The sequence below is a fragment of the Pantherophis guttatus genome, chromosome 1 (assembly GCF_059756535.1).
Source record: "Pantherophis guttatus breed Tessera chromosome 1, ASM5975653v1, whole genome shotgun sequence".
In the NCBI taxonomy this organism is placed as follows: Eukaryota; Metazoa; Chordata; class Lepidosauria; order Squamata; family Colubridae; genus Pantherophis; species Pantherophis guttatus.
The window spans coordinates 29,420,334-29,444,505 of NC_142063.1; the positions used below are offsets into that span (position 1 = coordinate 29,420,334).

General features: G+C 40.9%; 1 protein-coding gene across 1 annotated transcript in view; it reads right to left on the bottom strand.

The window, feature by feature from the left end:
* The window catches only part of LOC117675077 (maestro heat-like repeat-containing protein family member 2B), a 72,632-nt gene extending 63,922 nt beyond the window's left edge, over nt 1–8,710 (bottom strand). Inside the window, exons 1-5 of the mRNA XM_034433398.3 lie at nt 8,470–8,710; nt 4,620–4,756; nt 3,304–3,466; nt 1,848–1,946; nt 102–253 (exon numbers count right to left, since the gene is read on the bottom strand). Coding sequence (XP_034289289.2) covers nt 102–253; nt 1,848–1,946; nt 3,304–3,466; nt 4,620–4,756; nt 8,470–8,512 — 594 coding nt within the window. The 5' untranslated portion in view covers nt 8,513–8,710. The remainder of the gene's footprint in view (nt 1–101; nt 254–1,847; nt 1,947–3,303; nt 3,467–4,619; nt 4,757–8,469) is intronic.
* Between the last annotated feature and the right edge of the window lie 15,462 nt (nt 8,711–24,172).

The window sequence follows — 24,172 nt, forward strand, 5'->3', positions numbered from 1 at the left end:
TTTTCCCAAGAGTGATAACAGACCAACTGACCTATAATTGATAGGAGTACCCTCATTTAAAAAAAAAAAAAGAACTAAAGATAAATTGGCCAGATTCTTACTTTTGTTTCCTCATCGTTCATCCAATCACTAACCAGACACTGATAGATGGGAATGACAGGAGCACAGAGTTGGGCCTCAGCCTCTCTGGGGAATGAGCACATTTTCCAATTTTTATAGTAAAAGTTTATGGCAGTGCAGAAACTTTCCATAACTGTGAATGAAACAGAAAGAAGCAAAATGCCTGAGAGGTGATTTTCCTGGAATAATCTACTTGTGTCGTACAGTAATTCATTCACAGTAGGATAACCAGGGAAATGCATTTATTTATTCATGAATTTATTAAAAGTATATACTGCCCCTCTCACCAATAAGGCAACAAAATCATTATATTAGTTATAACTCCCAATATTTGCATTTATATTTCCAACCTACGTAGTTATATTAAATGTCACTGCTAAATTATTCACTATTTGCATTCTCTTGCAGCAAGATTCTTTTTCTCCAGTTTCTTTATTCTGATTTGCATCTTATCTTTTGATCTTTGTCATTTTGATTTCCATGTACAGAAATTAAAATATTTTGTTTTGTTTTTCTTATAAGTGGTTGGACTGATAAGCAACCTGCTGGCATGCACCTAAAATGGCAGAGGTTCTATCGCTAATATTGCTAATGGTTGTTCAATGCTGATATTTATTTTTTACTTTGCGTATATGCTCCCAGACCAGCATGAGATTGTGCAAACCAAGAGAAAAGGGAATGGTTATTTAGACCTGAATCAGTCTGAAAATTCACCCCATTGTATGTTTTTGTTTGAAGCTAATAAAATCTTAAACTAATAGAGATTAGATTATCAAGCAGAAATTCACAAACTTTGGATACGTGGTGCAAGCTGATGAAAGACTAGAAAACAAATGGTTATGTTTGTCAAGGCTGAGGGCAGTAGAACAACAGGAAGCTAACAGCTGGACAGATGTGTGAGATCTGGGATATAACTGAAATGTCTCTGAAAAAAAGCCAGATTGACACTGGAAGGCAAGTCCAGATGGAAGGCATTTTTCCATACATTTACCAGAAGTTAGGTGAGAGTCTATATGCCTGCGTAAAACTTGGCTCCTAACCAGTAGTGGGTTCTAACCGGTGTTACCACCGGTTCGCTTTGCGCACGGGTTTTGCATATCATCAGCGCACACGTGCTCGCTTCGCTCGCACACACACCAAACTTGCGCTTTGCGCAAGCGCATTAAATTTCAATACAGCTGAGGCAGGGCAATCCGCTCTGCTGCGCCTTACAGCTGGGTTAAAAATGAAAGAATAAAGGTAGGTATAGCGCAGGGGTGGGTGGGGGTGGGTGGGAGGGCCCAGCTGACGGTAAGAGCGAACCGGTTCACTCTCACATTAAGATTTTCGCTACTGGCTCTCCCTAACCGGGGAGAACCGGTAGCAACCCACCACTGCTCCTAACAGACTCTCTTCTAGATTATTGTTCTGCCCCAGCTACGGACCCCAAAGAACGCAGCACACACAAAGTCCGTACAAACCTTAGTTTACTAATTAAGGACTACTAATGAGCTTCCTTAGTAGCTGTTTGAACACAAGTACAGTTTAAATCAGTCTTTTCTGAAAAAAGGGCTGTTAATTTAACTTCATTAACAGCCGACAAGAATCCAAAGAATAATAACTCAATTCTGAGGCACAGTATTTCACTAATGGTGAAATCCAAAGCTGAAAGGATATTGATCTTAACCTTTAAGGAAGAATTGACTATCCTGGCTAAATGAAAAAAAGGAGAACATTTTCTGACTTACCATAACACACTGATTCCTTCATATGGCTTATCATGGGCATCCTTAGAATCATTCTTATATACACAAAAGTTAAAGACAAAAATGGGATACACTTAAGTGCTGTAGGGATGGAAAAAAAAACATACATATGTCTGTTAGATACTAATGAGTGAAGTAACCATGAAAAATGTGAGGCAGGTCTCTCCTTATTCCAGTTAATCTTGTCCAATTAGGTGCCCATTCCAAGGCTAATTGATTCAGCCAACTATGAGGCCACATAAATACAATATATTTTAAACTGCTATATTGTTCCATGGCCTTTTCTTTTTATACTGACAGGTGACAGGGAGAGGAGGAGGAGCAGCAGCCATCTTGTCAGTTTGAAAGAGGAGAAAGGAGCTGGAAGGCTCGATGTCACATTGCCTAGAGCCCATCATCAAACCTGATTATGCCCTTGATCATTCCTCAAATGTTGCTCCCTGACATCCCTTTTTTTTAAAAAATTAACCAATTACTTGGAAATATCAGGAATCCATGCTTTTAAAATAATGATTGTAAGAAAAAAAGCTAGAGGAAATAATAAAAAGACTACAGAGAAATTAGAAAAATCATCCAGAAATTAAACAGGGTCTAGAATGAAAAAGACCACTGGAAGAATTTCTCTACTGATTTTGAACATTGCATATTTAATGTCAATGTTTGTCTATACACATCTAGATACTATTTAGTCAAAATAATTTTGATTTTAATTGTTATTGCCTAAATCAAGGTTTCTCAACCTGTGGTCCACGGACCGTCGGGGAACCACAGTGTCATCACAGGGGGTCCGCGAAGACGTGAAGAAATGTTTTGATTTAAAGACTTGGGAGTCCATGGCAGGGGTGAAATTCAGTAGGTTCTGACAAGTTCTGGAGAACCGGTAGCGGAAATTTTTAGTTCAGAGAACCGGCAAATACCACCTTTGGCTGGCCCCAGAGTGGAGAGGGAATGGGGATTTTGCAGTATCCTTCCCCTGGAGTGGGATGGGAATGGAGATTTTGCAGTATCCTTCCCCTGCCACACCCACCAAGCCACATCACACCACACCCACCAAGCCACATCCACAGAACTGGTAGTAAAAAAATTTGAATTTCACCACTGGTCCATGGCCACAAAAGAATTTAAAGGGGGTCTGGGGTGAGGAAAAGGTTGAGAACCACTGGCCTAAATGTGGAGATATCATTATTTCTTTTATATTGTTCTGAATTCGCCAAAGTCTCTTTTTGGGAGGGAAGGTTTAAGTGAAATTTCAATGTTTTATTGAAATGTGGCTCATTTTTAGATTGTATCTCATAGGATTTGGTTCAGATCATTCCTTGGGACCAGTTTGCAGAGCATATTAGATCACTAATTCTCCAGTCTTAACAGAGAAAGGCTCAGTTCCTGCTTGAAACAAAACACCCAACAATGAAGGAAGAACTGCCAGAGAATGCTATACCATAGTGAGATGCCAGGTTTCCCAGAGTGGTCAGTACCATGTGGTGCGGGAGCATCCCAGTCTTCATATTCCTTTGAAGCTCGTACATGACATCATTGAAATGAGAGTTGGCCAGAGCTAGAAGGATCATGCTGGCTTGGACACTGATTTTCAGAGGCACTTCCTACAAAGGCAGGGGGAAAAAAAAGGAATTATTGTCAGTCACTTAGCTCTTCAAGACCATTAAAATGAGGTTAGCTCTCAATAAATAAGGAAGGGGGTATTCTAACATGAAGTAGATAGAACAGTCTTCCATCACTGGAGGCTTTTAAGAAAAGATTGGACAGCCATTTATCTAAAATGGTATAGGGCAGTGATGGCTAACCTTTTTGTCATCGCGTGCCAGGAGTGGGGGGCTGGGGAGGCATGCACGCACGTGCCCACACCCATAATTTTATGCATCCCACCCCACGCATGCACGCGCGACCCCCCTCGCCCCCGCCTGGCACGCAATGGTCCGGTAGGCCCGTTTTTCTCTCTCACCTGGCTCCGGAGCCTCTCTAGGAGTCTGGGGAGGGCAAAAACTGCCTTCCCCACTCCCCCGGAGGCCCATTTGCCAACTTCTGGTGAGCCCAGAAGGCCTGAAAATCAGCTGGCGAGCATGTGCATGCACGCCAGAGTTGAGCTCGTGTGCCCACTGATATGGCTACGTGTGCCATCACAAGTATAGGGTCTCCTGCTTGAGCAGGGAGTTGCACTAGAAGACCTCCAAGGTCCCTTCCAACTTTGTTATTCTGTTACAGGTAGTCCTTGACTTATGACAGTTCACTTAGCGGCCATTTGAAGATACAACTGCGTGGAAAAAAGTGACTAATCACCATTTTTCATTCTTACGACTGTTGTAACATCACCATGGTCACATGATCCAAATTCAGATGCTTGGCAACCGATCACATTTATGATATTACAACTGTGTTACTACCTTAATAACTGCAGTGATTCACTTAACGACTGTGGCAAGAAAGTTCATAAAATGGGTCAAAACTCAAATTAACCAATGTCTCATTTAGCAACAGAAATTTTTGGCTCATTCGTGATCGTAAGTCAAGGACTACCTGTATTCTATTCGTTGGGAGAAAAGAAGAAGCTAAGCACAGAACTACCGTTTTCAATGGCAATCTCTTACCCTTTTTATGATCTAAGAGGAAGCTTCTTGCACAGCATGGACATTTTTAGCAACAAGGTCAGTCCAAGAGTGGTGAAAACAGTTTTCCAGATAAAGTGTGCTATAAAGCCTTTGACTCACCATGGTGTTGGTTTTATGCAACAGACCCTACCTCATTTACCATCTCCTGGGCCAAAATATTGATGGCCAACTTGACATTAAGTTTCCCAGCCATCATGCTGATATCTTGAGCGGCCTGCTCAGCATTCTGCAGGCATTCCAGATAGGAGTAGATGTAATCGTAAATCTCTGAAAAGTAACGAAGACGACTTTGGAGTGTCACCCTTGAAGAGGGCCTGATGATTTGCCCATAACAAAGATCCATAATAACAGTGTTACTATTAAAGCTGTTAGACAGTTTATATTATTAGAAGTATGACTCACTTCAGAACATGTTGAACTGACCTAGAGATGCAATTTATAATATGATGTTTCTGTACGTTCACAGGAGCCAATATTTCTTCCCTAAGCTTTCTTTTTCTAACTTGGCATCTTGATATACTTTCATAGCCTGCTGAAATATTTTAACCGGCCTTCAGGTCAACATATGCAGAGGGTTTCATATTGAGGAAGGTTGATTTAAAACATTGATATTTTTGCCCTTTACTGTAAAGTTTTTATTTTTTATTTTAAAAAAAACCCCATATCCCAAGATTTCTATTTGTATGGAAGTGAATTCTCCATTGTTCCTAGCATGCGAAACACCATCCAAAATAATAGTTTAAGGAGGAAAAACAAGGTATTTTCTCTAGAATCACAGCAGAGTGGGGGAGGAGGGATCACCATTCTTAGTGTAAACAGTAGAAGCAATCTTGCTAAGTAATATCAGAGTAAGAACTCCAGTAATTCTCCAGAAAATGACCTACTGGCAGTGAGAGAATGCCAACAAGGACTGCAAAAAGAAATTGTTTCTCATTATCACCTGCATCATTTCAAAAGATGGCAAGTGAAGATATATTCAGTAGGCATCAGAAAATCATATTAATGTCTGTAAAAGTTATGGGTGCAGAAAGTGGTCATGTTGTATTTTTGCTTGGATTCCTTGGTCTTTAGTGCAATGTCATTTATAGGAGATGCAACTCCAAAAGCTTTGCTTCTTTCTAGTGTTTATTCTATTGATCACTAGAGGAACAGGAATAATGTTAAAGGAACTCGGAGGACCTGATGAGCCATCTCACCAGTGGTGGTATTCAGCTGGTTCTACCTGGCACGGGCAAACCGGTAGTGGCAGCTGCGGGGAGGCTCCGCCCACCCACCCGGTCATCACCACATCCCATTTTTGATGATCCGCACATGCGCTGAAGGCCTTACACATCTGCGGAGGTGACGCGTGCGCTCACATTTGTGAACTGGTAGCGTAAATACCATTGTGCCTCTCACCACAATGGGAATATCCTGCCTCACTCATCAGTGGAAGGAGCTTGTTACAAATGCTATTCGCTAAGGAATTTCACCTGGTAGAATCTAGGAGAAGAGCCTTTTCTACTGTGGCCCCTTCCCTGTATAACATTCTACTGCTGGAGGCTTCATCTGCTCTTGTCCTCCTGGCCTCAAAATTTAGTTTTGCCTGTTGGCTTGAAGTCCCGATGGGGGCACTACACTCCTTTGCTGGAAATGGCTAACAGGATGAGATAATCTCATCATTGTGCCACCCGTCTCCTCGTTCTAATTTTTATATTCTTCTTGTGCCATATCTGTCATTGGACGTTGGTGATCATGTTGGCAATCCTATTTTTGCCAACAGCTGTATGAAAAAGTGCTGCTGAGTTTTGTCCAAACCAGTCCCTAAGGTTTTGAAGCCATGATGTTCTTCTTCTGCCTGGACCTCGTTTGTCTTCAATCTTTGCTTGGAGGATTAAGTGAAGGATGCCATATTTTTCTGGGTGTCGCATCATATGTCCAAAATATTCTAACCTTCGCTTTTTAATGGCTTTGATTATTTCCTTTTGCTTTCCCAGGCGGCTTATCACCTCCTCATTTGTGATTTTGTTAACCAAGCTTATAAGTAACAGTCATCTGTAAATCCAGATTTCAAATGCTTTTAGTTTCTTCAAGTGCTTTTCTGTCAGAGACCAACTCTCTACTCAGATAGAAAAGATGTACATCTGACAAGTTGTTGTGGCCCGCCAGCGGCCTGCGTGGATTGTTGCTGATCCTGACGATGAGGAGGCTAGTGTGGTGCTGCGCCAGCAGCCTGTGCAGCTGGCGCTTGAGTCGGACAGCGAGGAGGCTGAAGAAGATGTGGTGCCAGAGGCAGGGATTCAGTCAGGGCCTTCAGAACCTCCAGAGGCTCCTTTAAGTGAAGAGGATGAAGAGGAGGAGCCTCTTCTCAATGCACGGGCACGCAGAGCTGCCAAAAGGCAGGAGTGGTTCCTCAGGAGGAGGTCTCCTCGAGAGTAAGGCTTGGGGCTATATAAATTTAATAAATAAACTCCCTCTTTGCTTTTTGCTTTGTTCCTGTTCTGCTTTCCTTTGATTGGAGGCATGGTGGCTGGCAAGAAGGGGCAAATAAAACGCAGGTTTTAATATTGCCATGAAAACTCCTCCCATTGTGTACTTGCCTTGAAACATTTTTTACATTTCAAGTAAGCCTGCATTGTGATGTCACACAGTGAACATTTTGCCATTTCATAAACCATCAACTAAAACCAGACCTTGTATTGACTGGTGGTAAATTTGTTGGGGTGGAAATTAATTTATATGGGTCTAAGACTCTGATATTGGGGTTTTATGTCCCCAATGAAGACAAAATATTGTTCTTTAAGGGGCTTGTGGAGAGACTAGTGGGCTTAAATCAACATTGGTGTATGATGGGAGATTGGAATGGAGTGATCTCCACACAAATAGATTGAACTTTAGAAAAAAAGTATTAAAATTATATAAGGAAAATTACATTTTTTAAAATGTAATGACCTGTTTAGGGCTTGTCAAAATATGGAGAAAGAAGAATGGCAATTCAAGAGAGTATATATATTTTTCTGAAAGACATAGATCTTTTTCAAAAATAGACATGAGTATGTTTTCTGTTAGAAAGTTAGAATCTCCAATTTGGAAGCTACCATACTGTTTACCCACAACCCACCAGAGAGGAGACACATACTGACTTATCCTTAGAATGCAATTCTTACCTTCTAATTTTAAAGTTGGGTTCACAAAGAATCTTACAAATATAAATTGTTTAGGATTCTCTGCTTAGTTCTCAGTAAGGCTAGATTGGCTTTTTCTTTCTTTTTTATTATATGATAAAATGAGTGGTGGGATTCAGCCGATTCGAGCCGGTTCAGGCTGCTTCGGGCGAACCGGTAGTTAAATTGCTGCCTGGCTCTGCCCCTCCCCTCCCCGCCCCTTCCAGGAGTCTCCACACACCCCATTTTGGCTCCCAGGTAAGTGCAGGGAGGCCTCCTAGGCCCAAAACGGGGCACGGGTGTGCGCGCGAAACAAATAGATTTGTTGCAGACTTTATATGTTCCATCACAATATGACACATAGTTTGCATTAACCACCCATCAATTCAAATGCCTTAAGATGAGCTCAATAGATATCTGGTCTAATTCAACAAAACATCTGTTATTTTCTCCCTTGTTTACAGTCTCTTTGAAAATTATCCCTTTTCCCCTTTCGTTTCTTTAGAACTTTGAGTTTTTATGTCTGAAAAATATTTGCAATACCATGTTAGGTACTTATTGGGGATTGAAGGATTCCTGGGTGGCACCTTTATAATAATTAAAAATCCTTATTTTGGAAGGGGTTGAAATACAGTATTTTTAAAGGAAAACATATTTGTCTGAAGTGTCCTATAATAGCTTTATATTAATATGGTTCTTCAACATGAGCTGAAAGGAGATACCTCACCCCTGAGTATTTAACTGCTAATTTCTGTGGTCCTGGAAAAATGAAGTTTTGTTTTGTTCTATGTCTCCCCCTAAAAAACCCTAACCCTGTCATCTCTTTGTCCCACTTACCTTTTCTTTTCTTTAAATCGAAAGGTGGATCGATTATGAACATTGCCAATGAACCTGCTCATTTCACAGGTCTGAAGTGCTGTTAAATTAACTACAACTGGCCTGTCTGTCTAGTAGCTTTAATAAACCACTCCTGTGCTTTGCTCCTTGGAAGTAAATGTTGCTGAGCTCAGTGGGGTTTACTCCAAAGTAAATATACCCAAGATTGCAGCTTAAGTTTTAAAAAACCCAATAACAATCCAGCAGTTGTCTTATTGTGATGTGGGTGATGGTGTCATCCTTTATTAAAGCTCCTTACACTGGCCAATGAGCAGACTTCAGCCAGTTTGGGATTGTTGACAGTGTCAAGGAGGAGTGATCCTATCCTGATGCCCTTCACATGAGCTGGACTGTAGCTTGCTTGCTTGCTTGTTTTATTTATTTTTATTTATAGGCTGCCTGACTCCAAATGACTCTGGGCAGCTTACAACAAGAAACCAAACAATTTGTATACCTTCCTTCCAATGACGATATCTGCCTGGAATCCACACTGTATATCGGACATTAATACGATTGAGCAGGTCCAGAGATATTTCATGAGAAGAGTACTCCACGCCTCTACTCACAATAGAATCCCTTATGCCACCAGGCTTGAAATTTTGGGCTTGGACAATCTGGAACTGGATCAGCCTACGGTCTGATCTAAGCATAGTACACAAACTTGTCTGCTACAATGTCTTACTTGTCAACGACTTCTTCGGCTTCAACCTCAATAATAAATGGAAAACAATCGATACAAACTCAAGGTAAACCGCTCCAAACTCGATTGCAGAAAATACGACTTCAGCAACAGAGTGGTCAACGTGTGGAATGCTCTACCTGACTCAGGTGTTACATCCTCAAACTCTCACAGCTTCAACCTTAAACTGTCTACCGTGGACCTCACCCCATTTCTAAGAGGTCCGTAAAGGGGCGTGCATAAGTGCACCAGCATGGGGCTCCCCTTGAGAAGCACCTGGAGGCTCCAGCTGGTCCAGAATGCGGCCGCGCAGGTAATTATGGGGGCGACATGGTGCTCCCATGTAACACCTCTCCTGCGCGAGCTGCACTGGCTCCCGGTGGTCTTCCGGGTGCGCTTCAAGGTATTGGTTCTCATCTTTAAAGCGCTCCATGGCTTAGGGCCCGGGTATTTACGAGACCACCTTCTGCCACCGATAACCTCCCACCAGCCAATCCGCTCCCGCAGAGAGGGTCTCCTCAGGGTGCCATCGGTCAAGCAATGTTGACTGACGACCCCCAGGGGGAGAGCCTTCTCTGTGGGGGCACCTGCCCTCTGGAACGAGCTACCCCCAGGAATATGACTGATCCTGGACCTCTGTACTTTCCGCCGAGCATTGAAGACCTTCTTATTTCAGCAAGCCGGCCTGGCTTAAAATTTTAATGGACTGTTTTATGGGTAAAGGGCTTTAAAATTTGGGGAAGCCAAACTGATCTAATTTTGTTTTAATTTATTTTAATTTTTATACTGTATGTATTTTAATTTTGGCTGTTCACCGCCCTGAGTCCTTCGGGAGAAGGGCGGTATACAAATTTAATAAACCTAAACCTAACCATGCCTATCATCCCTGTCCTACAGGGGTGGGTTCTACTTACCTTTACTACAGGTTCACAATGGGGCCATGTGTGCGCTCTTCTGCGCATGCGCAGAAGCATTTTGATGATGTCAGGGTCAGTGGGCGGAGCCTCCTGCCGGTTTTACTACCATTTCTATAGAACCGGTGCGAACCGGGGGCAACCCACCACTGCTGTTCCCATTTATCTGTATTTACTTCCTTTTTTTCATACTTATGTTCATACTTATACTTGCTACCTTGTACATGTTTGACAAACAAAATAAAAAATAAAAAAAATCTAATTCGGCTTGAACACACCTACAAATGCATCTCATTAACTACTATTAGAGATAGAAAGCTGGAAAAGATTGAACCTCATCTAATCCTTCAAGGTATATTGCACACATGATTGGAAAATTACACCTTCAATACTTGTGATTGAGCAAAGTTTGCTTTGAATTTTTCTTTGTTACTGTAGTCTTTCTCCATATCCTGCATCACCCACTTCATTTTTCAAAATACACATTTCTCACTTATCCAAACATTGGCAGGTTTGACTCAGATTGTAAAACAGGCCAAATTAAAATTTTGATCTTGGAACCCATTCTCAGCTCAAGCTTACAAGATTTTGTTGTTTTTGTGGTACCCAGTATTATTAGATTCAGAGTCTAAGATCAGTTAAGTTTCAACTTAGGACCTAAGAATTATTAAGGTGGCATCTGAGAATATAGGCAGTTCTAATCATCATCATCATCTTCTCCTTCTCCTTCTTCATCTTGAATGCTTGCCTAAATAAACAGAAAACTTCTGGATTCTTCTCTGGGGGCAAATGCTTGAGGTGAAAACAATGATGATGATGATGAAAATGGATCAGCCAAATGATTTAAAGGCCTGCCAGTTCTGACTGAAGAATTTTTATACAGAGTCTTTTCATCTGCCTTCCACTATCACTGTGCAAATTAAATCATTACATCTCAACATCATGTTGCTGTTTTAATTGGCAAAGGCCAACATGATCTAATTCAAACACTATGAAATTTTTGTCATTTCTGGTCACTGGTCAATGAATAAATAATAAGACCTTTTAGAAGCCAAGGATTGTAAATTTAATAATATCCATAATACTCTCTGAATCCTAAAAAATGAAGTCATGTTCTCCAAAGTTTATAAAAGTCCCTCTCCCCACCCCAGATTCCTAGTACTATGGTCATAAAGTTATTTCTACCACAAACCGAAAGTTGTGGATTAAGTTTATCAGCCACATATGCCACATTTTTTTGAAAGTACGTGCCACATGTTCACAGATGGCCCAAAACTAGGTAGATTCTATCCCTATGAAGTGTGTAAATATCTCATAAATGCTGCACCCTCTCATAGCTCCATTTTTGACAATACATGGACATGTGGACTTCCTGGAAAGTGTTTGCAGAAATATCCAGTCCATCAACCTTTACTTAGGAATGGTTTGTCAGGGCAGATTAAGGAGAGAAGTTTTAAGGGAATGTATTTTCACTAGAAATGTTCTGCCACCACTCTACCCCAACCTTCTTTTTCTATGGGTAAGATTGACTTGTCAAGGAAGATAAAAGCATGTGTGCCTGTGATGATGGGGATGAATACTAAAATATTATAAGAAGAATAAGTGATTGTTTTTTTAAAAAATTTCAAAAGTGAAAATTCTCTGCAGCTCAGCCCCAAGACTCAAAGCATTTCAGAGAATGGAATCATGAGATACTAGTTCTTCTTGAACATCAGGCCAATCTCTTCAAAGAAATAAATATCTTCTCCTTGTCCTTCCCTTTGCCTCAACTCTCTCAGATACACTCAACCTGAGTGTCTTTATTCTTCCCCTTTGTGATGCACATTGAAGTTAGGACATGTCTTCAATAATAGAAAAATTGGAAATGTGATGCAAAAAAGAAGACATCGGTTCAATGCCACATTTTAGAAGGCATATATGGGGGTTGGTGTACTTTGTGTGCTTAAACACAAAGGGAAATAAAGCAGATGTGAAGGAGCTAACAACGTACAGAGGCCACTCTACCACATGATTTTGAAACAGGGGAAGGTTTCTTTAAAAATATATATAACTTAAATATTAGCTAAAATTAATCATTTCTGTGAGCATTTTTAGCAAGGCTCCTAAAAGTCTTCCCCACTTTGTGTGCAGGGGTGAAATCCAGCAGGTTTTGACAGGTTTTGGAGAACTGGTAGCAGAAATTTTGAGCAGTTTGGAGAACCAGTATGGAAATTTTGAGTAGTTCAGAGAACCAGCAAATACCACCTCTAGCTGGCCCCAGAGTGGGGTGGAAATGGAGATTTTTACAATATCCTTCCCCCAGGAGTGGGGAGGGAATAGCGATTTTGCAGTATCCTTCCCCTGCCATGCCCACCAAGCCATGCCCAAGCCACACCACACCACACCACGCCCACAAGCCACGCTCACAGAACTGGTAGTAAAAAAAATGGATTTCACCACTGTTTGTGTGTATGATTTTTTGAGATTTCTTACAAATAGGTTTCACTTTTGCATCCTTTGAGTTACATGAAGGCATTCCACACCTAAATTGGTTGTTGATCCAAATTATGTTATTTACTAGCTGGATCCCTGTGCTTCGCTAAATCGACACTTACAGCTTGAATCCTCTCCTCTCCTATCCCCTTCTCTCCCTCAGCCTTGCCCCACAGAAACGTCTCCTCTCCTATCCCCTCAGGCTTTCTAGCCCCTTCTCTCCATGAGGCTTGCCCCACAGAAGCCTGTCTTATGCTATCCCATTCTCTCCAGAGTTATTTTCAAGTTGGGAGGGGGAGTAGAACATCTAACTAATTAGCATCAGGGCATGTTATAATAATATAGGAAATACTAATGCTTTGATGGTTATTTTGAAAAATCCTTTCTTAGTGAGCACCTGGAAGCCAAGAGGAACATACGTGGCAAATTTCAAGTTTGTAGGCTTTACAGTTCTGGAGATTTCGTGATTAACCTGTGAGTGATTTTCGCTTTTATATATATAGATTGACCTCCTGTGGCATCATAAACGAGTCCTTGTGAATTTTACTCTAGTAGTTGCCAACTGTAGAGGGACGTGCTCATCTTTGTTTCAAGGCCATTAAGCTAGCGCTGTCTGAAGACATTTCTGTGGTCATGTTGCCAGCATGACATTGCACAGTGCTGTCACATTCCCACCAAAGTGGTACCTATTTATCTACTTGCATTTGCTTTCAAACTGCTAGGTTAGCAGGAGCTAGGGCCAGGACAGGCGCTCACCCATTTTGCGACACTTGGATCTCAAACCTGGGCCATCGGCTTTCCAGCTGACAAGCTCAGAGTCTTAACTGCTAAACCATCGTGTCACCTCCTGTGGCATCATCTTGTTGTTTATTGTTTGGTGACATCATGCCATTTCATTTTATGAGCATTTATTGAGTGAAATTGTCCTTGGATTATTTCATTCATAGGAATTAATCCTTGATATTAAAATGTTTCTTTTGTACAAATTATATAAATGTGGAAAAATATCTCACTGAATTGTTGGGACAGGTTCCAATAAACCTGTCTGTAAATTTTAGCCTTTTAACTATTCTTTCTTTCAGGCTCCTTCCTTCATAAGCTGCCATAGTGCCCTGAAACCTGAGCAAATTAGGTCTTCAGAGAGTTTTGGGTACATACAAAGATATTAAAGAAATTGGCCCATATGCCAGTCTGTGGCATATGGCCCAGATTTCACACAGCTGAATTCTGGTCTAAGAACTATTTCATATGTATGTGATGGTTCTATATTTGATTGCCTAATGAGTAGAAACATTGAATATTGAAATGAGAGGGATTTAAGTCTACAGATTTTATCATATCCATTATGACTAATACTGGTTTCAACAACTTAACTTTTAATATACAGTGCCACAGAGATAGGAAAGTTATACTGTACAGAATTATTGTGTAAACAACGATTCTTGTGATATATTAAAGATATATAAATTTATTAATTCATGGATTACTCTCTACATAAATTATCAGAATTCACTTCCTGTTTGTAATCTTGTGACACTGACATTCCCCCCCCCCCATTATATAATGAATGAAAAATAGATTTCAAGTAGTGGATCAAAAAATCAACAGTCAATATAATGCATTTGGAATGCAGGTGTACTATATACAGTATTATGTGGTGGCCACAGTGGTGGCTTGCCCCCAGTTCACACCGGTTCTATAGAACCAGTAGTAAAACTGGTGGGAGGCTCCGCCCACTGACCCTGACATCATCAAAATGCTTCTGCGCATGTGCAGAAGCTTCTATACTTGCGCAGAAGAACGCGCATGTGGCCCCGCTGTGAACCGGTAGTAAAGGTAAGTAGAACCCACCCCTGGGTGCCCAGTAAGGGTCATTCATACCTAAATTACCCCACAAAAAACCTGTCAAATCTGCTAATTTCAATGTTATAAAACATTAGTAATCCCTTTTTGAAGGCTCAAAGGCACAGATGATATGGCAGAATACACATTATTGTGCTATAGCTAGCATATATTTGGTGGTAATGTCATTGGGATTTATAATATTTATGCAGATTCAAATGGGCTACATTATGTAGTCCATTTGAATGTACAAATGATACCTACAAATATACCTACCTTTGTAGGTATCATTTATGGGTAAATGATACCTACAAAGGTAGCTGAATTAAGATTCCAAATGTACCATGGATATTGGTATAACTTTTATATTTTGGAAATACAGTAGCTGCCTATTTGCTGGTGCATTCCAACTGCATTGTTCTGTCCCCCTTCCTCACACAGGCAAACATAATACCAAGCACGCCTGCCAGTATTTTATTAGGTAAACAGATTAGAATTCTTGGCAGACCAAGGTTTTGGCAGCAAACTGCCGAATGTCTGCCAAGACTGTTTTCATTCCCATAAAGCAGAAGAGGACTTATCTTCAGTCCGTTCCAGGAGCAACAAATTATCCACAAGACAAGTGTTTAGTCAATGTTCAGTCCAAAATATATCCAAGCCGAATTTCAGGGATCACAATGTGACTTTCAGGGTTTAACTTTGTCCGTCACAAAGCCTGAAGAGCAATCCCACCCACTTTTATTCCTAGGGGGGCATGGCTCCGTGACTCAGCTCAATCTCTGGCCCTCCCACGCCTCTTCCATTGATGCGCACGCTTCTCCCTCCGACGCTGCCTGGGATCAAGCCAGGATTCATCATCCTCACTCCCTATCAATTGGTGCTCCAGTATGCCTTCCTCCTGGCACATCCCAGGCTATTCCTCCTGGCCTTTGGATGGAACCTGAGGCATTGCCAGAAAGGAGGGTCCTGGAGAGGGAGGCCTTGTCAGTTCCTCCCATCACCTTCTGAGTCCTCTTCCTCTGTTAGGACAGGCTCGGGAGTCGGGGTCACAACATGCATGCTTGGAAGGAAGACTCTGAAAGCTGCAGAAATAAGATTGGCAATCCATGTGCTCATGGGTTGTCCATTTGTATCCAAGAGTATGGAAAGTCAAGCATGGACCTTGCCTGTAGGGACAGAAAGAGGTATGATAGTGAGTTTTAAGTGCCAGAAGGAGGCTACTAATCACTATGTAACCTCTAGTAGGGAAACTGAAGCCTCTGTATCAGTGGTGGGTTTCAAAAACTTTTACTACCGGTTCTGTGGGTGTGGCTTGGTGGGTGTGGCATGGCTTGGTGGGCGGGGTTTGGTGGGCGTTGCAAGGGAAAGATATTGTAAAATCTCCATTCCCACCCCACTCCAGGAGAAGGTTACTGCAAAATCCCCATTTCCTCCTGATCAGCTGGGACTTGGGAGGCAGAGAATAGATGGGGGCAGGGCCAGTCAGAATTTTTACTACCAGTTCTCCAAACTACTCAAAATTTTCGTTACCAGTTCTCCAGAACTCATCAGAACCTGCTGAAACCCACCTCTGCGCTCTCTCTCTCTCTCTCTCTCTCTCTCTCTCTCTCTCTCTCTCTCTCTCTCTCTGTGTGTGTGTGTGTGTGTGTGTGTGTGTGTGTGTGAATACACACCCCTACCCCACCCCACACACACTCTCCCAGAAGTTGATCCATGCATGGCCCCACTTGGATTGTAACTGCCCAGACTGATATATTGACCCATAACAAATGCTTCATTTTGCATTTAACCCACAGTGTTAATTCTCTATTAACTTTCTCTAAATGCCCTTCTTTGGTGACGGCATTATCTTTCATTTGAATCACGAGTCTCCTGGCACATGAATTGCAAGGCCAGGGTCCCCTCCCGGAGGTTATTTGCAAGTTATTTGAGATTCTTTGATGTGGATCTTCTGAACAGAGAGCTAGCCTGCTCTCCAGATGTCATCATTTAGAGCTCCATGTTTAGACACAGCCATCTTCTCTGTCTTTAGAGAGAAGCAGTTGGTCGGTAAACCTTACATCACTTAGGTGTGCTTGCCTTTGCCATATGCTTGAGAAGAAAGAACATGTGAATAAACTGTTTCATCCACAGTTATCCCTAACACGTAAAAAAAATGCTACTTCCTGTATGGTCAGGAAGTTGACTTGGAATATAAATACATATTAATAATAATTCTATAATATAAACCGATATTTTTAGAAGATTGGAATCATTGGAAGACACAAAGTTTATAAAATTACCTTCTCGCCCCTATTTTTTAAATTTTTTAAATTTAATTTTAAAAAAAAATTCTTTAAAAACAAAAACAAAAGAAAAGTTTCCATTTTACAACAGTTCCGTATCGGTGTATATCCACAGTTTATGTCCCCCCGCTACATATTCACATATTTATTTTTGTGGTTCCCTTATTCCTGATATATTGTATATTCTATTCCTTACTTATGATACATACTATTATATCTATATATTACTTTACATACATTGTATATTTAATATCATTTTATTGATGCTTCCTAATTTCTAGATCATCTCTATTATATATTTTCCTGCTTATTATTCCTGTCCTCTAACCATTTGTACCATTTATTCCATATTAAGTAATATTCCGATTCATCTTTTTCTTTTATTTCTTTCGTCAATTTATCCATCTCCGCACAGTCCAAAATTTTCCTTATCACCTCTTCGTCTTTTGGTATGACATTATTTTTCCAATTTTGTGCATAGGTTATCCTAGCTGCAGTTATAATATGTAGAATTAGATATTGTATTTCCTTACTATAATTTCTTGTAGGTATGCCCATTAAAAATAGTTTCGGTTTCCAAACTATTTGATCTGATGTTCAGTTATCTCTTCAAGCCACTTTTTAATTTTTGTCCAGTACTTTTTAGCTGTCACACAAGTCCACCACAGATAATAATATATCCCGTTTGATTTCTTACATTTCCAACAAATTGGTGATGTGTTGTACAGTGATGTTTCTCTTCAGATCGTATAAATCTTTCACCTTTTACCTTCTCGCCCCTTTATGTGTCCCTCAATCTCTAGTCTTCTACCAGAGGTCCAGGAGTTTGTGACTTCTGTACAGCCTTCTTAGCTCTTCCTTAGCACTGCACTTTTCTGGACAGACCTCTGATGTTGTTCTTAGAATCTGTTGGAGCGACTCTCCCAGCTTAGGAGTCACCACCTCAAGTGCTCTTACCACACTGGGACCACTTTGGCTTTTACTTTCCACATCTTCTCCAGCTCTTTCTTCAGGCCCCGGTACTTCTCCAGGTTCCCATGCTTCTTCTTCCTGATGTTGCTGTCATTTGGCACTGCTACAACTATAACTGTATTCTGGTCTTTGTCTACCACTATGATGTCTGGTTGATTGGCTTCTACCTGTATGTCTATCTGAATCTGGAAGCCCCGCAGGATCTCAACTGCTTATTCTCCATGACTTTCTGTGGGATCTCCCAGCTGGACTTGGGAGTATCTAGTTCATACACTATATAGATGTTCCTATAAACAATGCCAGCTACTTGTTTGTGCCATTCAGTGTATGCTGTTCCCGACTGCATCTTACACCATGCCACCAGTGGTGGGTTGCTCCCAGTTCGCACTGGTTCTATAGAACCGGTAGTAAAACCAGCAGGAGGCTCCGCCCACTGACCCCGATATCATAAAAATGCTTCTGCGCATATGCAGAAGCTTCTGTGCTTGTGCAGAAGAGCGCACATGCGAGCGAAGCGAGCGCGCGTGTGGCCCTGTTGCGAACCGGTAGTAAAGGTAAGTAGAACCCACCCCTGCATGCCACTATGTGTTGGATAGCCTCTGAGGCCTTTCTGCACAGTCTGTACCTCACTGAAACCCTACTAAATGCAGCTTTCCTGCAATGGAATGCAAATTCTCCAACCTCCACACTTTTCCGTACTTTGCAATATAGTACCAAATATTTAAAAAGATCCCCAAATTTAGGAAAAATGTTGTTTTAAAGTATATGGGAAAAATTTCTTGGAAATAAGGCCTACACATGGAAGACATTTATGTAAGAAGTAAAGGCAGGCAAACGTGTATGAATGTTTCCATATATGAAAATGTGTCAAAATTCTGCATCCATAATTTTTAAGTAAATCCATTCCTAGATGATACAAAAAAAAGGGAGACAAATGTAAATGTCACAGGAAACAAAATAGAAGATTTCCAACATCGGATAGATTTTTGCCTTGATTTTTCCATCTGGCCTCTTGTTAAGCCAATGAACTTAAGTTTTGTAACAGCACAGTTGGGGACAGGCTGCAGTGTCAACCTAAAATCTTTAACTCAAAGTGTCTTTTTGCTTTCGTTCAAAGCAGAACTTCCTAGAACAGGCATTTTACCAAGGCTTCCTATTTCCCAGCTGCAACCCTTCATTGACCTTGCAGGGATGATGAAAATATAACTGTCCTAACGTGGGAAAATATATCTTGAACATGACCAAGATTTGGGTTTGCCAAAGCAGTTAATGTTTTCTCCAAAGGATCTGTTGGTGTAGCTAGTACCTGGAGCTCACTTTTGGAGATGCTTCAAGTTAGACAATCCTTTTTTTCTCCTGATCATCATTAATGAGGTCATTTGTTCTTCAATTCCTGAATCTACAGAACAGATTGAGCTCAGAGGTCTCACTGTTGTCATGATTAAAAGAACCCAGCAGAGGGAGGTATTGGATTTTAATTTAATTTAATTTAAATCCTCAATTTAGGTTTGGTTTTGGGATGACCCAAGAAAAAAAATCTTTGAATGCATTGATGCATGTTGCAAAATATGTGAATGTGTATGTGTGATACTGTATTTTGGTGAATTGTATGTAGCTGATAAAGTTATGGGGCTGGATCTTGGGATGCAGATAAGGGAGTAGTAACTCTAAATCAGCAGGGGAGGGGGCAATCACATCAAAATATTTTGGGACCAACATTTGCAAAGGTTAAGAATTTGCCTGGATGGACACATCTGTCAGTTTTGTTTTCTCTTGCATGTGCTTCTATTCTCCTCCCTCCTCCCTGCCTTTTTTTTTTTTTTTGTATTTTTTAATATCTTATATTTTTCCCACCCTGTTTGGGAAGAATTTTGTGAGTTTTGAGCAAGTACTTTTAAAAAAAAAAAATGAACCAGATGAAACTCTTACTCATCTCAAGTCCACATGTGGCTTGCCCGCATGGAGACTGATCTTGCTTACACTGTGTTTCAAACCGGGCCTGGTGGCTCAGCAAACTGATAGCATTGTGATTAACATCAGCTATCTGCAATTACTGTAAGTTCGAATCTCACCAGGCTCAAGGTTGACTCAGCCTTCCATCCTTTCTAAGGTAGGTTAAATGAGGACCCAGTTTGTGGGGGCAATAAGCTGACTTTGTATAAATATACAAAAGTATGAAGGCTATTGCTTAACGCATTGTAAGCCGCCCTGAGTCTCCGGAGAAGGGCGGCATATAAATCAATTTTTTTTAAAAAAAAAAACAGCTCCTCCAGTAACTCATTCAGTTAGATCCCAGCCTAGTACAGTGACACTTCCACTAAACATTTAGACCAGTGTTTCTCAATCTTGGCAATTTTAAGTTATGTGGACTTCAACTCCCAGAACTCCTGCTGACTGGGGAATTCTGGGAGTTGAACTCCACACCTTAAAACTATCAAACTTGAGAAACATTAATTTAGATCAGGGGTCTCCAACCTTGGCAACTTTAAGCCTGGAGGACTTCAATTCCCAGAATTCTGGGGGTTGAAGTCCTCCAGGCTTAAAGTTGCCAAGGCTGGAGACCCCGATTTAGATGACTGCTGTTATGCTCCTAAACTGAAGATCTGCAAGTTCAAGGATGAAATTGCATTATATACATAGGATTGGGCTAGTGAGCATTCCCTATTTTGGTGCCATCCAGAGGATTTTGGACTATGACCTCCCTGAAATGAAGGCAAATATATGTGTCCAGAAGTGGGTTTCAGCAAGTTCTGACCAGTTCTGGAGAACTGGTAGCGGAAATTTTGAGAAGTTTGGAGAACCGGTAGTAAAAATTCTGACTGGCCCCGTCCCCATCTATTCTCTGCCTCCCGCATCCCAGCTGATAGGGAGGAAATGGGGATTTTGCAGTAACCTTCCCCCAGAGTGGGGTGGGAATGGAGATTTTACAGTATCCTTCCCCTGCCATGCCCACCAAGCCATACCCACAAAACCGGTAGTAAAAATTTTTTGAAACCCACCACTGTATGTGTCCCAGGATAAGGTTGCAGTGAGTTCGATCCTAGGTAGAGGCAGATGTAGAATCTCCTGCTTGGGCAGAGGGTTGGACTAGATGACCTGCAAGATCCCTTCCAACTCTGTTAATCTGTTTATAGGATCCAATCTAGCTTAGTCACAGGAACCAAAGCTATATTCTTCCAAGCTTTCAGGCTTGTGCTGGTGGAGCTAATCCTGAGGAAACTTTTCTTTCCCCCTAATGTACATTGAGCTGTTCTATGTGTTGTATTTATATGATGCCTGGTTGTGTGTGGCTTTTAATTGTTAACTAGAGTGTTGATGGCTGGCTATTAAGTTGTTGTTGTTTCTTCCCTTCCCCTTCCTTATTATCAACAATGATATGCATGAAGAAATGTTGCAAGCTTTTAATATTTTTCCATTGTCCTTTCTCTCTTTGCTGGCTTTAGGCTTTTCTAGTTTATTGTCGCTTTTGGGCAAGATTGCTAATATTCCTTTTTGCCTGCCTGTCGGTTTAATATAATGCCAACTAGTTTGGATTTCAGCTGGGTAACGAAGTACGTCAATGCTCAGGTGAATTAATACTAAGTGTCAGAGCAAATGTGCCACTATCCAGGCTTGGAAGTCAAATCCGAAAGACAAAAGGAGTTAGCAGAAAGTAAAGTAAGCTGAGCTTCATGGTAAGAACCACAGATTTCAAACCCACTACAAAGCGAATTCTTTCAGCAGGCCCTTGTTTAAAGGGGCTGAGAAACATCTGGGATCCCTCTAAGAAGCCCCAGTATTTGGGAGGGCATATAAAACATGTGCTGTGCTAAGCCGAAAACACATCCTCTCGGGGTGTCAGGTTTGTTCTACACTCTTTGCTTTCCCCGGAGCGTGCCATCTACAACAGTAACATCTGCAGCTGCGGATGAGTTGCCTATTGGCAGCTGCTGAGTTCAGATGCCAGATTCATTAGTTATTTTTTCCAGCCAGGAACATCTGGGTTTCCTCTGACTGGTACCTGGGGCCACTACTGTCTACTGTGGTGGTCTTTGAAGGAAATACTAGCTTGGAGGGTCTTTGGCTACCAAAAAATATATATGCAGAAATGGACTGTCTCTTTCTTCTACCTGCATCTTCTCCTCACGAGAGAGGGGACAACCTACTGGCATTTCCCCGAAAGTCATATAGAGAAAAAACAACAACATTTTGCTATATAACTTCTGGTCCTTTCCCGGCCTCTGAATTCTTGGGAGCAAATTATTATTTCCAGAAGAAAATCTTGCTTGAATTTTTACTTTTAAAAATGTCCTTCCTTCTTTCTCTAGTTATTTGATTTATATCCCACAGAAAGGTTGCTTTGAAAAAATGATCACGTAGTACAAAAATTTGATTTTGAGGAAAAAAACACTTGCAAAGAATAATACAAAACGACTGCAAATGCCTGTTAAATGAAAAACAAAATCAAGCCTTCTGCAAGATAGGTTTGTCCCTGTCAAACCTTTAAAGAGAGTCCCGCCCAAATCTCATTTATCTTCTTCATCCACTGGTTTTCATGAACTAGTCTGCTAAATTCGGGACCAATGTTAAGGAAGTGTAATGGTATCAGCCATGCTAATTTTCTGATATATTTACTATTGTTGGATGGTGCAAGATAGTTGATTAATTTTTGTAGAATGGAGAAGCATGGAATATGAGTATTGAAAAATTACTAGCCTGGAAATTAGAGAAAAATTTGGAGGCATTTCTCCTTTAAGACAGGGAGATATAAAGTGGTACAAATACATTACGTGATCTTGATTCTACCCCTCCATAGAATCTATTCTCTAAATAGAGCCCTGAATTTTATTCCCTTACTAGAACCTTGAATCCTTAGCTATCAAAACAAGAACAAACAAGTAGTGATAATCACATTGTAGAATCTCTTGCATATGCAGTGAGCTTGGATTCTACCAACATTATTTTATACAAGTAGTCCTCAACTTATGACTACAATTGGGACTGCAGCATCCATTGATAATAAAAAGGTTGTTAAGTGAGCCGTGCCTGATTTTGCAACCTTTTTGCCATGATTGTTAAGCAAATCTGATTTCTCCTTTTGACTTTGCTTTTCAGAAGCTCTCTGGGAAATGGTAATCGTATGACCTACCCCCTCCCAAGATGCCACAACCATTTTGAATGCATGCTGGTTGCCAAGTGCCCAAATTTTGATCATGTGACCTTGCAATGGTTATAAGCATGAGGACCTGTCAAAATTCATTGTGTGCCATTGTAAATTTCATTTAATGATATTCAGTCATTAAATAAATGGTTGTAAGTGGAAGACTACCTATAGGTACTAGGAAAAACCCTTCCCTTCCATCACTGCTACTTGCTCATCAAATTTGGAGGTGACACTAAACCGGCAGGAATAGCCAAGATCGTAGAAGATAGGCTCAAGATCCAGATGGATCTCAACATACTTGAACACTGGGCCTTATCTTAAAAGAAATGATATTCAATGTAGAGAAAAGTAAGGTTTTACACTTAGGCAAGAAAACCACATGTACAGGTACAGATGAGGTGAAACCTGGCTCAATAGAAAGGATCTTAGAGTGGATAATCACTTAAATATGAACCAGCAGTGTGCAGCAGCAGCTAAAAAAGCCAATGCAGTCCTAGGTTGCTTTAACAGAGGGATAAAATCAAGATCATGTGAAGTATTAGTACCGCGTTATACAGTATCACCCTCTCTTAAAGGAGAACCTGTTACTGAAATGCAAAGATGATCCCTGATAATACTGTACATCAATTACAGGTAAGAAAAGGGTGAAGGGGAGTGAGGAGAAAACTACAACAGTTACTTTAAATTTGACTGTGAGTCTAAAAGGCTGCTTTGGGCTGTGGATTTGGACTAAGGCCTGCATATTTTTATATCCATGCCTACTAAAACTTCTCATGTTAAAAAGCTCCAAATCAGTTTGCAATAGTTATAAAATAGCATTGCACTTTTTATTGACTTTGTTATCTAGTAATTTTTTAAAAAATAAAATGTGTTTTTAAAAAATCAAATATTAGTAGATGTTAACAGATGTTCAATAATAAAATTAAGTGTTTGTGAAAGATACCTAAAATAATCCAGAGACGAAGACACCATTGGCGGGAGGAGAGGCCATTTCACAGGTCTGGTGCTGTCCCAGATAAAACCCTCCTGGTTTTATCTGAGACAGGTAAGCTACATCCTAATGGAGACAGGTAAGATATGCCACAATCCTATGGGCCATGTCACAATCATACTGAACCTTTGACTTGTGCTCCTGTGTCCTTTAAGTCAGGGGTCTGCAACCTTGGCAACTTTAAGACTTGTGGACTTTAAGACTTTAGGAGCAAAGCTGGCTAGGAATTATGGGACTTGAAGTCCACAAGTCTTAAATTTGCCAAGATTGGAGACTCCTGTTTTAAGTGGCACTTTCATGGGGGAAGCTGTCCTTATTATTGTTTTGTCTGTGTTTTTAAATAGGCTGTACACCGCCCTGAGTCCT